This window comes from Zingiber officinale, chromosome 8B, assembly GCF_018446385.1.
Source record: "Zingiber officinale cultivar Zhangliang chromosome 8B, Zo_v1.1, whole genome shotgun sequence".
NCBI classification, from domain to species: domain Eukaryota; kingdom Viridiplantae; phylum Streptophyta; class Magnoliopsida; order Zingiberales; family Zingiberaceae; genus Zingiber; species Zingiber officinale.
Window position 1 is genome coordinate 94,614,779 of NC_056001.1, and position 16,886 is coordinate 94,631,664.

Here is a 16,886-nt window from a genome sequence, read left to right on the forward strand (position 1 = left end):
ACGCATAAGTTTTGAATAGCAGGCGGAAGGGGATAGAGAATATATGACATATTCTTTTTTAGCGAAATTGAGCTGACATATATATATATAATTTTATCCTTAAATTTAAAAAATCATCTAAATAATTTGGACCAATAAATTTCATCCCTAAATCTGAGTAATCATCTAAATTATTTGGACAATTACATTTGAGTTCGTTTGAACTTTGGACCGGGTTTTTTAATGCAACCCATCCCGGCCCATCAAATAAATTGTATCCGTTGCTAAAGAATTAGATGGGTCATGGGTATCTCCCGACTCGAACCTACTCAACCCTAACGAACATCACCGCGGCCGGAGGACTGTGGTAAGCGTCAACTGCGCCTTCTGCCCTTCCTTTTGCATCAGAAATGTTTTTAGATCTGTTCTCAAGTTGTCCCCTTCATCGGATATCTGTTTCTGTTGATTCTCTATATCTAGATCTGTATGCAAGATGTATATTAGATAGATCTGTATTTTGTTCGCTACTCGTTGAACTTGCTGGTTCCAGCTAGGTTCACGGTTGAGATATTTTTAAAGCATACATGAATGAGGGCATTGCGGTGTGAATCATGATGTTGCCTGTGTCTGTCCAATTCGTGGATTAAAATAGAGGACTGAACAAGGACACAATACAAAAGTCATCTTGAAAAATTCTGTTACTTGTGATGGTTTATGAACATTTAAGTAGGTCATTTTTCTGCAGGGTTTTTTTAGACAGTTCTGCTATATGGTTCGCCATCTCTTGAGCAGGGGTTTACTGCTAAATTTAATAATGATCTCTTGTAAATTTTGCGGACTTATGTGCTGACCTGCTTTAATTTGGTGTGTTTTTTCATCCAATGTTTTTCTTCTCTTTTTTGCGCTACAGCGTGCTTCTGATGCTATTGTTAAATAGATTTAAGTCTACTATGCTTAGATATTGCAGTAATATATAAGCCTATACTTGACTTTTTTGATGTGTGATATTCAAGGTTGGATCTGATAGGTCAGTCATCGACTTTGATCCATTCTAAAAGCTTGGTTCAAATTTGGTTGGCTACATTCATGCTCAATTGTCCTTTATTATCCTTTAGTTCAAAATGGCGGTGTGACTAGAATTTATTTATTATAGTTGCAATCCTTAATCCTTGAAACTGATTCCTTGAAACTGCAATTATCAATCTTGGAGCACTTTGTCTAAAATATTAAAGACCGATAACCAATCAATTGCTACTTTTAGTGGCTACGTGAAAGCTAAAAATGGACTATGAAGGGAAGGAAGAGTATGAATTTCTTGACAATTGCACCAAAGTTGTTGGTGACGCTCTTGAAGGCGGGAGGAAGAAGAATCTGGACTGGGAGCGGAGGAAAGCGAGTAGGAATAATGTCGACGGAGAGGAGTGAACGAGGAGGTGGAGGCCGAAACTCCTCGAGTAACAACCAAGGCGTGTGGGCAACCTACATCGGACAGACACGAATCTACGATCCTGCAATTGCATGGCTCAAAAAAGATCAACGTGTGTCAAGACTCTAGAGTCTAGAGCTTCTCACATGTATGCATTTGTTAAATTTAGGTTATTTAGTCCTTATTATAATCCTCTTTTTTCACATAATTAAATATATATATATATATATAGTATTTTTTTTAAAGTAAATTTCATATATATATATATGAAATTTAATTTAAAAATACTATATATATTTAATTATGTGAAAAAGAGGATTATAATAAGGGCTAAAGAGCTTGAATTTAAGAAATGTGTGCATTGGAGAAGCTCCAGAGTCTTGACACATTATCTTTTCTGAGTCGTGCTATTGTGGGATTGTAGCTTCGTGTTTGTCCGTTGTAGGTTGCACTCAAGCCTTAGTTGTTACTCGCGGAGGTTTCGGCCTCCGCTGCTCCACCTCATCGTTCGGTCCTCCCGGTCGGCATTATTCCTGCTCACTTTTTGGAGTGCCACCAACAAGCTTGGCGCGATCGTCAAGAAATTCGTACTCTTCCTTCTCGTTACAGCCCACTTTTAGCTTTTCTGTAGCCACTGAAACTAGCACAATTGATCTGTTATCTGTTTTTTGATTTCGTAGACAAAGTGCTTTATCTCAAAGATTGATAATTGCAGTTTCAGGGACTAGGGATTGCAACAATAATAAATAAATGAAATGAATAGATAAATTCTTATCACACCTGCATTTAATCAAGAAGATGTCATTTTGTCAACTATTTCTCTAGAAAAAAAATGATTCAATTTGATGTTTTTCTTTTGATGAACAATTTTGCTTGGCTAGATGAATCTTCATTGAGGTATATTCATCTGAGTGTGACTGTAGCTATCTACATTTTTTTTTTCCAACTCGAATATTTTCTTGGAGTTTGATTGTGTATTATGGCTCAAATTAGTGAAAAAGACTTTGCTATATGTTAAAAATTCACTCTTCTTTCTCCTGGAAAGCGTGTTGTATTTGGTTTCCAGAACTAGTTAGTTGTTTCATTAAACATCAAACCAAAGCCGGCTTGATAATGTGTCTATCAATGTTATGTGTTTTCTCATTGACTAGAACACCTACTCCTAGAATAAATGATAACCATATTCATGGATGATTGTAAGCATGTAATCACTTTTAAATTGAATATTTAGATATTCTGAGGCTCATATGTTCTTTTGTTGAAATGTTGGTTGGGATCAGACAAGGCTCATTCATAGGATTCCATCTATATTATTACTTCTGAAAGCATTGCCAACTAGAAGATAAACTTTCTTTATCCCTATTTGTTATTATTCTGTTAGCTTTAAAGGTGTGCTTAGTTTGGTGTTCATTATGTGTTTTTTTTTTTTGTGAATTCAAAGCATTTAGAAACCTTTGCGGTTGCAAAATTGTTTAGAATCAAGATTCTTCACTTTTAAGTGAAAGAACCCGTAGGAAATAAGAAGAATGTAACTAAACCTTTCTTCATTAGTTTGCTTGGACAATGCTTCCTTCATTTAGTTGTGGCCATTTTCCTTCTTTTTCCCTAAAGAAAACTAGACTGTGCCCTGGCTGCCTAAGCCTTGTCTTCATAACAGTCACTTTGTTTTGGGGACCCTTCTCGAGAAGACAAAACACTTCAGCTCAACTTCCACTAGTCCACACCACCTCTCATACAACCCCTCTGATTTTAGTAAGTTTTGCAGTCATAAAAATAATTTATTTCCCTTTCTTATTTTTGTGATTTGATGCAGTTAAATCTGATGAGCAGATGACTCAACAGATTTTGCTAGTTGGAAGGGAGGTTGTCTTTTACAACAATGCTTGGATGTTGAGCCCACTGCAATAATTGAAATTTGAGCAGTGGTTCATGCATCTTTATGCTGGCATCAAAAGTTCGCATTGGGGCTGGAGCAGTAGCAGATCCTTCTGTCACAATTAGGTAAGAATTAATTTTCTAGTTCCACAGATTATTCATCTAATCACTACTCTTGACTTGGTATATGCATTTGCATCGTGATTGAGTTAGATTTTGTAGTACAGAATGCCTAGAATCTTCACTAGGAAACCTATACATGTAACTACTTCTATTCCATTCAATGTCTATTTTAATCCTAGGAATAGCTATACCATTCAGTGAGCCAAAATGTGCATTTACCTTTTAATTTAAAAGTGATTAAATAGTTAGGACTGACCATCAACAATCAACTCTATGCGGGCTTTGGTTGCTCAACAGTTGCAATGAATTCTGGCAAAGGCATATTGTTAGGGGTGTAATCAAACCGAGCCGAGTCAAACAGTAAGAGTCTCGAGCTCGGTTCGTTTTACCTAAACTCTAGCTCGGCGAGTTCGATTTGAGCTTTGATTCTTGAGCTTGAGCTCGGCTCGTAATGAAATTAAATAGTTCGCGAACAACTTGAGCTCGGTTCAAAAATGACTCGTTTAACTTTTAAACGAGCTTAATTTGAGCTCGATTCGAAAATGATTTGTTTAAAAGTTAAGCAAACTTAGTTCGAACTCGGCTTGTTAAGATATATATATATATATATATATATATACACGAGCCTTTTAACTATCACGTTCGCGAGCTTCTAAACGAACATGTTCGCGAGCTCACAAACCAAATACTGTTAAGCTTGAGCTCGGCTCAATAATGTTTTCAAGCTCAAAATCAGGCTCGAACTCTGCTCGTTAACTTAATTGAACAAACCCGAACGAACTTTTTTTCAAACCGAGACCCGAACAACTTACAAGCGGCTTGGCTTGTTTACACCCCTGCATATAGTCTATGGGATTTCTAATGATTAAATGAAACTTAACAACATGGCAAAGGAAGGTCTAGGGATATTTTTAAATATATATAAAATTAAAATTGAGCTTTAATTGAATAATTTTTTTGAGTTGAGGTGGTTATGTGTACCTCTTTTTTTTTCAAAAAAGAGAGTCCTTTTTGGGGTTTTCTGCTTTAATTTTTCTAACAATTTTTTTTTTTCTCATAGTTGAACATCAAGTGGAGTCTACTGCTTGAGTAAAACATTACCTTTTGGGAGTTCACTTGGACAACACTTTTCATTCTTTCACATTTATTTTAAGCCGTTGCTATTCTGTTAACCTAGAAAACAAGACAGAGGCCTTGTTGTCTAAGCCTTGTCTCCATGAAGGTCACCTCAAAGCTCGCAAGGAAGGCTTTTCATTTCCTCTCTAGGGGACGAAGCACATCAATTCAGCTGCCCTCCTGCTATGTCAATCTGCGCCATATCTCATGCAGCCCCTCTGAAGTCAACAAGATTTTCAATGGTAGAGATTGTAATGTTTCCTATTGTAACTTTCATTAATTTTTGTTTTTCCCTTTTATTCTTTTTGTGATTTGTTGCAGTTCAATTTGATGGGCAGATGACTCACTGGAGTTCGCTAGATGGAAGAATGGTGGTGGTCTTTTCCATCAGTCCTCAGACATTGACCCCACTGCAATAATTGAAATAGGAGCAGTGGTACATGGAAACTGTATGCTGGCATCAGATGTTCACATTAGGTCTGGAACAGTAGTGGGGTCTTCTGTATCTATTGGGCAGTCAACGAAGGTAGGGTAAGAATCCAACTTTCTATTTCCATAGCTTGTGCATCTAATTATGATTCTTGATATTACTCGTGAGTGATATTATTGTTCTACACTCAACTTAGTGTTTTGAGTGCTGCTTTTGTAGTTGTTGCTCCTAAGATTGTTAGGATCAAGATCCTTCCTAAGGTTCTGATCATAGGACCAAAGCGCAAGATCACATACACTTGATATTTATAATTTATAATATCAATTGGATTTCAATATATAATTTTATTATGAATATTACAAACTTTACCATTTTGATATTATGAAACATAAATAAAATTTCTCATATAATAGATATATGATATATACAATGCAAATTTTTAACGTTCCGTCTTTGTATAGTAATTAGCAACTTTTATATAATGAATCATACTTATAAGATGGACACTAATAACAATAATTAAAAATAAATCTTCCACTTAGAAGTAACAAAAATCTTATATTATTGAAAATTTTCTCAAATGATTTGTCATGGAAGAAATCTTCTGCTTGGTGGGCTATGTAGGAGTGGTAGAAGACTGACAAGCTTAGAATGTTTCTGAGGCAGAGTGGTGGTATCTGACCATGCGTTAGAAGTCTGTGGAGATGATTAACTTTCTTAGCTTCATAGTGTATTGCATCGAGGATGTCATCTCCTTTCACATTCTTTGGATCATTTGGTTGGCATCTCCTGACTGTGATGAAGGTCACATAACCTTTTTCGTTCGATGCAAGAAATTATGCTCAGTGATATCCTATGTACTTAGAAGTTCTAGAAAATGATGTTTAAATTTAAACTTGCTTTTGGCTACATATAGATGTTAAACCTCAGTTTGCTCAGAAAATATCTTACATTTTTCCTTTTATACATCTGCTTTCGAATTTGCTCATTTGACAATGGTGTCATGTTAGTTGCTGAAAGTATTTTATGAATATGTTGGTATGTCTGGCTGTTTCACATATGATAACTAACCAGTTTCAGCGTGAGCACTGACATTTATTGATGTTGTCTAGGTACAAGTCTGTGCTAACTAATTGCTCTGTAGGCAACTTTTCAACAATCCATAATGGCGTCTGTGTCGGTCAAGATGGTATGGCATTTCTACTATGTTGCAGTTTTCAGAAGTTTGAATTAGATTTAGCCCTCATTTTAATTAACAGATTTAATATAATATCAGGAATATATATTTTTTTTCATTTTTATGTTCTATCTCATTATATAGGTGAATCTAAATTTGGATTTCTGTTACGCAAGCAATAATGACAATGTCGAAATAATAACTATTAGCTTCTCTTCCCTGGCTTTTCTTTCTGCTCCTATTTAGATTAGTGAAATTTTGTAGCATTTGCTCAAAAGATGATTAAAATCTTTTTGAGTCCATAACTAATGCTGGATTAGTTTCTTGAACAATTTGGTACACTAATGTACCATTTTTTGTACATGAATCTGCTATAGTCATTATTACCTTTATAGAAGTACATTTTGTGGCTCATCAGTTAACCCTTTTATTATTTACAGGGTTTGGATTTTTTGTTGATGAGAATGGGCACATGGTGAAGAAGCCCCAAGTTAGTACTTGTTTGTGATTTAAATTAATATCTTTTCAACATGTTTTAATAAAAACGCTCCTGATTATTCTGTGTTCTAGAAGTATTTAGGGATTGCTACCTAAACTAGAACCAGATAAAATAGCGGGAATGATGATTATTACTGCAAGAAAAAAACCTGGCAACTGACATACCCTCTATGCATTTAGCCTGCTGAAATAGAAGTATTTAAAGATAAACCATGATGTTACAATGTTTTCATAATTGGTTCATGCGAAGAGAAATGAAAACCATGATGTTACAATGTTTTCATATTTGGTTCATGTGAAGAGAAATAATCTTTGCTATCTCTCTCGATTAGCTTTGAGCTTGAAGCATTGTTTTTTTTTCTTTGTTGCAAGTAACACTTGTAGGCAAATTTAAAAATTGAAATGACATTATAACTAATAACTATATTGTTTAATTGCCTTCAAATAGTTCTACATAAAATATTAAGACATTTGATATTGGATCTTTGAATTCTTTCAGTTTTCTTTTGATTAATTCAACTTAAAAATACATTCAATAGCATCAAGATAGAATAATCATTTATTTGAATTGGTCAAAATAAAGTTTTAGTAATTTATTCTTTTGCTCGCTTTCCTTTATGCCCATATTTTTATGAGAATTTTTAATGTTGGCTGTCTAGAACAAATGGAGTCCTCAATCTTTTCCATCTGAGCTTCTGGCTGAAATTGGTGGTTTGCATTAGTTATTTGTTAATATCAATTGAATACTGATGATAATGCTTTAGTCTAGCAAGTAAAGCATGAATATCTTAATATTTAGTTTTAAATTCAATATCTCAACTTGTTAATGAAAAGTATACGAGTCAAAAGTCGTGCATGAATCAAGCAATAATATTTTGCAATAATATTTCAAATCTTTGTTCTCTCTTTTTCTCTACTTAAGGAGCTGTTTGTAAGGATTGCGAACCATGTGGAGATAGGCGCAAACACATGCATTGATAGGGGCAGGTTAGTTATTCGCTACATTATGACTCAATATTGTTGCCTTAATTTTAAGGCACATTACATTTAGTGTACAATTACCGGTATAGCGAAAAGCTAATTCCTTATCCAGATCAAAGATTCATCTGAGTCGATGGATTTCATTCTGGTAGCATATTATCTAGTTGCCTCATTTTATGATATTACTAATTAACAAATGAATTCACAATGATTGTTAATGCCCGATGCAGTTGGAGAGACACGGTAATAGGAGATCATACCAAAATAGATAATCTTGTTCAGGTGCATTTTGAGTGTTTTCGCGCAAAGAAGGGATCAATTGTCAGTAAATTTTTTATGCTAACTTATATCCCTGTGAACATATTTCCTCTTGCAGATAGGCCACAACGTAGTTATTGGAAAGTGCTGTATGCTCTGTGGACAAGTTGGCGTCGCTGGCTCCGTGACGTATCTAACTACATGCCCTATTTCCTTCGACAAGAAGATCTTTAAATATCTTTCGAAAGGCGTTTACGTATTAAATCTTTGCTTGTAGGATAGGTGATTATGTCACTTTGGGAGGCAGAGTAGCCATACGAGATCATGTGACCATCGCTTCAAAGGTAGTATTCGAAACAATTGGATCAAACCACAGATGTTATGGGTTCAAAACTCTGACTTGATCATGCGACAAAGTGTAGTAGCTTTCATCTTAATGTTTTTTTCCTAAAAAAAAATTGAATTGCAGGTTAGACTTGCAGCAAATAGCAGTGTTACAAAGGACATTACAGAGCCGGGCGACTATGGCGGTTTTCCTGCTGTAAGAATCTACATTTTATACTCGCCATTTTCTTCAAATGCCAAGACTGTTTCTGCTTTTGCTTCTCACCTTCTCTTCAGGTGCCTATCCGCGAGTGGCGTAGACAATTTGCTCGACTGCGTAGCACCTGCAAGTAATCTACTGAGTCGAGCATCGACCAGATGAAACCCCTGTCGACATTGCATTTGAATTATTGGGTCCAAAGTTCAGATTCTGTATGCATAGCTCAATGAGAATTTATTATCAATTGATAAATAAAATGAGGTATATTTATTATCAATTCATGATATTATCAGTCACAGCCATTGCTATTCTGCCAAGCTTTGAATATTAATTTTTTTTATTAAGAATAACAATATAATGACAAAAACAATAGAACAAAAATGTCATGAACAATTATTAAGAAAAAGAAAATGTCACTGCTGATACGAGAAAACAAAAATAATATGACATTGCTATCAAACAAAGTCTTTCGTTTCTTATCAAGTAAAATACTTGTATGTACAAGGACATAGTCCTCATTCAAGCACAGATACTACACAAACCAAAGGGTTCATAGAAGAGAAGATATAGATAAAACACCATGGTAATTCATACACCTAAAGATTCAGGCGAAAATGAAGATATGTTTCTTTTTCCCTTGCACAAACAGATGTTACAATAACATAAAGAAGGTTTAGACTCCACAATTTACACAGAATCAACCCCGCCAACCTGCTGCTGAGCGAGATATCTTTCTCTTCTTTCTTTCTGAAAATAAATGTGCAAGAAAATCCATGTCAAATAGGAAGGTGGCTGGAAACAGAACAAAGTGAGGAGTCCGAATTATATGTACCCATTCATCTATAACCAGCCCTTCCCCGATAATCCGAGGGCCTGAATCTTCAGGAGGCTTCTTGCGTGCTTCGATCGCAGCCTCGGCTTCAGCTAGCTGCCTCTTCAACTTGTCCATTTGCTTTGACAAAATTTTGCCCATGTACACCATGAACCATTTAGTAATGTATGTGGTAATATTAATGCGAGCTGTGACGAATATGTATTTGGAGTTTGACTTACAGAGCAAGAGCGTTCCGGATCCAGGAAAACAACCTGCAATATTTGCTCCACTGCAACCTGATCTTTCTGCTCGTCGAACTGTTTAGAAAAGAGCAAGAGATGAATAAAAGGTTAATGGACTCAGTTCGGAAGTAAAATTCTCACAAGCACATGAATAAGTTGCCATATGCTCATTGAGTTTCTGACATTTTCATCATTTTTTTTTGTTCTTTCATCTTCAAAACTTAATGTCCATCTACTTGGATTACAAAACCACATATGCAGCTCCACAATTTATGATCATCTTTCGTGTCGCTTTTTGTGCTCCCCTTATATCTTCCATCCAAATAAGCAGGTACCAAAAAGTCTCTTTTCTGTTTACCTATATGACTTACTAAACTGAAATTAACCCCTCGGAGACTAGACAACTTATTTGCTGCTTATCCTGTTATATGGTAGACTAGACAACAAACTTTGTAACATAAGCACATAATTATAGATTTTATTTCACTTAGCAGGCATGTTTCACAGAGTAAAATGATAACATTAGTTTATGACAACAAAGAATTACAATCATCTTACTTCATATTCAGTCATTGGAGAAAAAAATAATTGCCATTTTCTATTGAGCATCGACGTAATGACATAATTGAAATATGCTACATTTAATGATCACCAGTTTGTTCAACCAAGTCCAAGTATCTATTTCGTTGTGATGTATGTAACTTAAAAGATGTATTAGCCAATGATTTGTTTGTGGATTTAAGTAAAATAGAAGGGGCAAGCAAAATAAAAGTGAATGATATATTTTCCAATTTGAAAGATATTAAAATACAAAAAATAGTTCTTTTCATCCAAATTAAGGGGCTTGTTTTAAATGAAGTCCGTTTTAACACAGTCAATCCAATTGCATTTGTTTGTACCAACCAACCAAATTCATTCAATGATAACATTCTAAAATCAAGTTGAAATGGGGAGGAAAGAGTAAACTTACTAGCTCTGGAATATATTCTGTAGGACCATTCACCTTCAAACTGATAATCTTAAACTTAACGTTGCACTTTTGTTCCATTGGCTTCTCATTATTCTCTGGTTGTTCAACAAACTTGAATACTGCGACCAAAGATGATTACTTAATACCTTAGGGAAACAAAAGCTAGTGCACGCAAAGTGGAACGCAAAATTACCAGTTGCGATAATACTCTCCCCAGGTGAAAGAATACCTCCAGGAGGACGCATAAAACAGCTTTTCGGTGCAGTTGTTTGAAACTGAGTCCACTCAGAATAATCAACATTTGATACAGAAACACGCAGACAGCTATGAGCTTGGATGATGTTATGAAGAGAACATATGGTAAATGAATGAGAAAGTAACTTATTCCTTCAGTTAGATATAGCCAGAGTTCATAATGTTGGAAACTAGTCTGCTTAAGAAGGTAAGTAAAAGCTAAAGACCTTGAAAGCCACATGTGCTTTGCTGGTGTTCTTTATCCTCACTGCACTTCGGGCCTGTTTTCCAGGTTCATCTTCAAATAAAATGACATGCATCAGAATGTTATATTAAATAACCACAAGATCTATTCTGAGAGAAAGTTTCCCAAAGTTAATATACATATCGAGGTAGAAATTAAATCTCTAATGGAGTCTAATATTAGTTTTTCTTTCACCAGATCAAAAGATCCATCCTCAAAAGATTCTGCTCCTGAAAACCAAAGGTCCATATTGATGAACATAGCATAAGCATGAACAAAATGCAAGCTTATAATCTATTTGCTGAGATATTATTAACACATTAACTGTAGTTTTACTAAATTCCTCGACTGAAGCATAGAGAGCTTTTTCATAAGATATAAGCATCAGATGATCGACCATCACACTCTACAGCCAAGCAAATATAAAAACAATATCATACTGTACAGACGTTTGTTGAAACAACCAACAAAACATTGAATGGCACCCACAAGAAATAGCTATCAGAATCAGAATTTGGTATCTTAAGAGCCAAATAAAGCAGGTCTGAAAGAAAGTAAGATATAAATTCTCACTAAAAGAGTCTAAACTATAAGATTGTAAAATTTTATCTAGACAGATACCCAAAATGGCCAGTTAGCCACTCGTCTCAATTCGCATCAAATGATCTAAAAGGCAAGACAGCTAGAAAAGGGAAGATCGATGTTTCGAAGTGCAGTGTGCATCAATTTGATGCCAATTCTTCATCACAGCAGGTGTTCTTCTAGCACAAGCAACAGAAGCTATTTTGGGTGAATCAAAGCTGGAATCAAAGGGGACGATATAAAATTCCAAGCAAAATAAACTAGCTAAAAGAAGAAAGGCCTTAGATCCCGCGAAAGTTCAAGAAGGACACACAAAGATCACTCGTCTCTAAGCTTCATTCGAGATCCGAGAGGAAGAATCGAAGATTGAGAAAAGGAACCCGAAAAAAAATAGGGATCAGAGCAAGCACTCACAAGGGAAGTAGAGCTTGGTGGATGGATCGAGCCGGAGTCGCCGCCTGGTTGGCAGCAGCGACCTGGCCACCGACGAAACCGATCCCGCGCCGGAGCTTCGCCGCTCGGCGGCGCCCCCCTCCCGCTGCCCCAACTGGCTCCGCTCGGACGATCGAGGGTGGTGGCGGTGCGTCAGGCTGAGCGCCGTCGAAGAATTCGTGGTCGACGACGACGCCGAGCCCCCGCCGGTGCCAGCGCCGCTTCCGAAAAAGGGAAACCGGCAAAAACCCCACGCCTTTCCCTCCGCCTTCGCCGTCGCCGCCTTTCCGTCTTCCACCGCCATCGCGAGCACCACAGACCAACACCGCCTCTCGGACGCCGGCGGAGGACCACAACGCTGCGGTCGGGATCCTGTAACGACAGGTGAGTGTAAAGGACCGTGACTTCACGGCTTCGCTCAGCAGCTCAACGGTCAGCTTTGGAGTCCGTGAATTTCTTCCGAAGCGGTGAGCGAAGGGGCGAGTGAGACGAGCACGGCTCTCTCGCTATGGGAGTAATTAAATGCGCATAAATAAGAGAGTTAGACGACCTTTTTCTCCTTCTATCCAATTATAAAATAATAATAAATATTATATCAAATATTTATTAAAATTTAGATATTTGATTTAATAATACAAAGTCAACGCCATTCTTATCCAACGCACGTGATTTTTAAGTAGGGGACAATGCCGTTGCAGTTGACTTGGCAGAAGTTGCATAGCATCGTCGTAGTTTCCCTGCCACGCAAGTAAAGGCCGGTTGGGATTATCTCCTCTATTTTTTCTGGATTTATTTTAATTTTCTTTTTCTTAAAAATTTTGTTTTAAAATTCTACCTTTCACCGTATAGAAAAATTATGCGGACTCTAAAGTTGACTTAATGAGTCAAGCGGGCTGTCGAACTTAGAGTCCGCGTAATTTGACTAATAAAATTTGACAGAATTTAAAGAGTATCGATCTAGAAAGAAAGTTTGGAAAACCAAACTAAATAGGAAATTTGAGAAGTCAAGAGTGGGAAATAAACAAGAGTTTAAATTTCAGTGGGAACAAATATTTTAAAGGACCACTTTTGAATTGTGTTTTAGATTTAGTAGGGAGCTGAATAAAAAGGAACCTCGTTTTACCTTCAAAATTAATCGAGCAAAATTTAATAAAATTTAAATATCTAAATTATCAATAATAATAATAATAATAATAATAATAATAATAATAATAAATTTATATTTTTTTAACCATTGATTTTAAAAATCTTTAGAGGAAGCAAGATCTATATAAACATCACCTATTCACCCGGACTAAGATTAGTTGATCTGAGACAAAATTGAGTTAGTTAGTACGAGACAGAGTTGTTATCATAGGGTAAACATTCAAATCTCGGTAAAGTCGAAGAAAAAAAGTCCTCTCCTGTATTGACGAACCATAACTTTTCGATTTACTTCCTCATAGATGATCGTGGGACCGACTATGTGGAGTTGCTGGGGTGACGAATTCCACCTTTTACTACCATAGGACTAAGATTAGTTGATGTGGCGGAGACAACAGGTGCCGTGTGGTAGACCCAAAACTTGATCAACACAAAACTACATCAATCCGGTTGAAGATCGTGTTCGGATCGAGCCAATAGACTTAGTTGTTGGTGCAACCTTAGGTCAAGGTTGACCTGGTTGACCTGACTCGAGTTGTATTTTGATGTTTGACTTAGGAAGATTGTTGGTGCAACCTTAGGTCAAGGTTGACCTAGTTGAGTTGCATGTTGATGTTTGACACTCGTGGAAGAGTTGTATTCTTGATATGGGACAAGAATAGATGTTTGGGAGATTGTTGGTGCAACCTTAGGTCAAGGTTGACCTGGTTGACCTGATTCGGGAAAAAGTCCAAGTATGGAGACTTGGCAACGGAAAAGTCCAAGCAGGGAGCTTGGCACTAGAAAAGTCCAAGCAGGGAGCTTGGCACGCGAAAAGTCCAAGTATGAAGACTTGGCACGGGAAAAGTCCAAGTATGGAGACTTGACACGGAAAAGTCCTAACTGGGATGTTAAGCAGTGTGGAAAGTCCTGGTGAGTGAAGCCAGGCAGTCGGGAAATCCTGGTGAGTGAATCCAGGTGAAAATCCTAGTGAGTGAAGCTAGGTGAAGGTGAAAGTCCTGGTGAGTGAAGCCAGGCATTCGGGAAAATCCTGGTGAGTGAAGCCAGGTGAAAATCCTAGTGAGTGAAGCTAGGTGAATGAGAAAGTCCTAACTGGGATGTTAGGCAGTTGGAAAGTCCTGGTGAGTGAAGCCAGGCAGTTGTGGAAATCCTGATGAGTGAAGCCAGGTGAAAACCCTAGTGAGTGAAGCTAGGTGAAAGTCTTGGTGAGTGAAGCCGGGCAAGGGAAAATCCAGATGGATCAAAGGTGATCGGACATCTGGTGATGGGAAGTCCAAGTAGGTCATAGGAGTGACCGGATACTTGGCACGAAGAGGAAAGTCCAAGTGGGTCAAAGGAATTGACCGGACACTTGGTGGAGAGTCTTAGCAGGTCAAGGGAGTGACCGGATGCTAAGCATGATGTACCAATAGGTCAAGGTTGACCGGATATTGGTTTGGAAGGTCTCTGGATCGGTCTGCAGACCGATCCAGCGATACGTTTGTGTATCTGATCGATCTGGTGACCGATCATATAACAAACAGAAGGCAAAGCGATACTGGTTGTGTGACTCTACATGACCGTATCAAAGACGCAAGGAGGAGGATGACTCTGGTCGTGGACCACCGACTGTGTGGCCTGATCGGTCCACAGACCGATCAGGAAACGGACAGAAAGTTGGGCAACTTTCTGTGAAGCATTCTGATCGGTCTAGGGACCGATCAGCCCAGGGCCTGATCGGTCCCCAGACCGATCAGAAGGGTTCTGGACCGATCAGGGTGGAGCCTGATCGGTCCACGATTCGACCGTTGAGTCACAACGGGTCGCTCCGTCTTCTCCGCTGGCTTCTGTCTTCGCTGTGCAGGTTCGCAGGTTATAAAAGGAGATCAAGGCTTTGGTGCTTCTTCTTCTTCTTCTTTCTTCTTCCTTCTGCCTGTTCTTGGTGCTGCTAAGCTTGTTGTTGAGCTTTGTTGAGCTGCTTTGAAGCTTCGCGTGAGCTTCCGGCTGGGTCACCTGCTGTTGTAGGCGCTTGGAAGCGGCTGCTTCTTCCAGTCGAAGAGAAGGCAAGAAAGTTTACATTTGTATTGTACTTTATTTCTTGTTTTCCTTGTACTCTTTTCTTGCTGTTGCAAGAAGTTTCTGTGGCGAGGTTTCTCCACCCAGAAGGAGTGCTTTTATTAGCCGGTTTTCCGGGGACTCATCCACCGACGGATTGATTGGGTTCGTCCACCTTACGGACACGCCGAGGAGTAGGAGCATCATCTCCGAATCTCGTACATCCTTGCGTAGAGGTTTGATTTCTTCTCCTGTTTTTCTTTCTGCATTTAGTTTCCGCTGCGCTAACCCTAGTTTGTAGAAAGAAACGCGATCAATTGGGGCGGCTATTCACACCCCCCTCTCTAGCCGAGTACGTAGGATCCTAACAAGTGGTATCAGAGCGAGGTCGCTCTTCGTCGGATCAACACCCGTGGGAGCAAAGCTAGAGAATGGATCTCTATGGAGAAGATGTCACTATTCCACCCTTCTACGAATGCGGTGACTTCGCGTATTGGAAGGTAAGGATGAAGTACTTTCTTATGACTAACATAATGAATTGGTTTTATGTACAAGAAGGTTTTATTCCTCCGGTGGATAAGGAAGGAAAACCACTTGAGAAGAAGGAGTGGACAAGGGAACAAATTCACAAATCCGAAATCAACGAAGAGGTAACGAGAATAATTGAATTTTCATTGCCTACTAACATCTTGTGTAAGATAGGTTACAACAATGCCAAGGAATTATGGGATAACTTGGCCAAGTACCATGAGGAGAGCTCCACCTCAAGTCATGAAGAGGAGCCTAGTGAGCCAAGTAGCTCACATCATGGAGGGAGCGAATTGGGAGTTGAGGGTTACTTAACATCCAAGGAAGAAGAGGAGGAGAGTTCTTCTTCAAGTTCGGAGCAAGAAGAAGAAGCTTCTACCTCCGAAAGGGATGAAGAAGAGAGCTCGCATCCACCCTCAACCCTAGGTAACTCAAGCAATTTAAGTTCAATTAAATTACACATTATGTGCTTTGAGTGTAGGGAACATGGACATTACAAGAGTAAGTGTCCGAAGAGGGTAAGAAAGACTCCACCGGCGCCAAAGGTCAAGGAAGCCGGAGTCCCGAAACGCAAGGGCAAGGAGCACATCGTGTGCTTTCAATGCAAGCAAAGGGGACACTATAGGAGCCATTGTCCGAGGGGGAGGCAACTTCACAAGGGCAAGAGACCGGGCACATCGATAGGGGGAGCTAAGGCAAACCCTAAGGTAACCTCTAAGGTTCATTATTGCAATTCTAATAAAACTCATGCTAGTAGTTTTGTTGCAATTGTTAATAATGATAAGCATGTTAACTTTAGGAACCAATACATGTGCTTAGGAGCTAAACATGTTAGTCTAGGTAAGGATAACACTAGAAATACCAACCCTAGGATTAACGCTTCTAAAGTTAAGGAAAACCTATGTAGAAATCCCAAGAAGACTAGACACATGCCTAGGAATATCTCAAGAGAAAATGATAAATTAACACTTGAGGTATTAGAAAGGGAAAATCAAGTCTTGAGGTCAAGACTTGATAATTTAGAAAAGGCTCTTAAAAACATGGAGAAGTCATCTCTATGGTTTAAGAGTCAAAAACCCAAGTCCAAGGACAAGAAAGGTTTGGGTCACAAACCTAAGTCCCAAATGGTCAAGCCCACCTATCATAATGTTCCATTCGATTATGGAACAAAACCTAGGGCTAGGAAGACCACCACCAGGGTCACAAGGGGAGTCACCCCTAGAGTTGATCTTGATGAGTCCCAAATGACCAAGGCT

The 16,886-nt window shown here is 38.3% G+C and overlaps 2 protein-coding genes across 11 annotated transcripts in view; one reads left to right on the forward strand and one right to left on the reverse strand.

Annotated features, from left to right (window-relative positions):
* The window catches only part of LOC122015512 (vesicle-associated protein 4-2-like), a 28,060-nt gene extending 15,623 nt beyond the window's left edge, over nucleotides 1-12,437 (reverse strand). The window contains exons 1-7 of one of the 2 annotated variants that reach the window (XM_042572448.1): nucleotides 11,908-12,436; nucleotides 10,895-10,965; nucleotides 10,627-10,708; nucleotides 10,434-10,552; nucleotides 9,461-9,538; nucleotides 9,240-9,359; nucleotides 8,863-9,154 (exon numbers count right to left, since the gene is read on the reverse strand). In XM_042572448.1, coding sequence (XP_042428382.1) covers nucleotides 9,095-9,154; nucleotides 9,240-9,359; nucleotides 9,461-9,538; nucleotides 10,434-10,552; nucleotides 10,627-10,708; nucleotides 10,895-10,965; nucleotides 11,908-12,229 — 852 coding nt within the window. In that variant the 5' untranslated portion in view covers nucleotides 12,230-12,436 and the 3' untranslated portion in view covers nucleotides 8,863-9,094. Of the gene's footprint in view, nucleotides 1-8,862; nucleotides 9,155-9,239; nucleotides 9,360-9,460; nucleotides 9,539-10,433; nucleotides 10,553-10,626; nucleotides 10,709-10,894; nucleotides 10,966-11,907 lie in introns of those variants that run through there. The other variant, XM_042572451.1, reaches the window with a different exon arrangement.
* On the forward strand, nucleotides 266-8,684 carry LOC122015510 (probable UDP-3-O-acylglucosamine N-acyltransferase 2, mitochondrial). Of its 9 annotated transcripts, XM_042572445.1 has the most exons (13): nucleotides 266-346; nucleotides 3,063-3,157; nucleotides 3,219-3,406; nucleotides 4,464-4,761; nucleotides 4,858-5,050; nucleotides 6,062-6,138; nucleotides 6,567-6,616; nucleotides 7,547-7,611; nucleotides 7,836-7,887; nucleotides 7,982-8,052; nucleotides 8,141-8,207; nucleotides 8,333-8,404; nucleotides 8,485-8,684. In XM_042572445.1, exons 4-13 carry the CDS (start codon nucleotides 4,620-4,622, stop codon nucleotides 8,539-8,541), a joined length of 846 nt encoding a protein of 281 aa, XP_042428379.1. In that variant the 5' UTR covers nucleotides 266-346; nucleotides 3,063-3,157; nucleotides 3,219-3,406; nucleotides 4,464-4,619; the 3' UTR covers nucleotides 8,542-8,684. The 9 variants fall into 9 exon arrangements, with proteins under 9 accessions (XP_042428379.1, XP_042428373.1, XP_042428374.1 ...); XM_042572439.1 differs by having other exon boundaries at nucleotides 8,333-8,684; XM_042572440.1 differs by having other exon boundaries at nucleotides 4,581-4,761; nucleotides 8,333-8,684.
* Nucleotides 12,438-16,886: the final 4,449 nt, after the last annotated feature.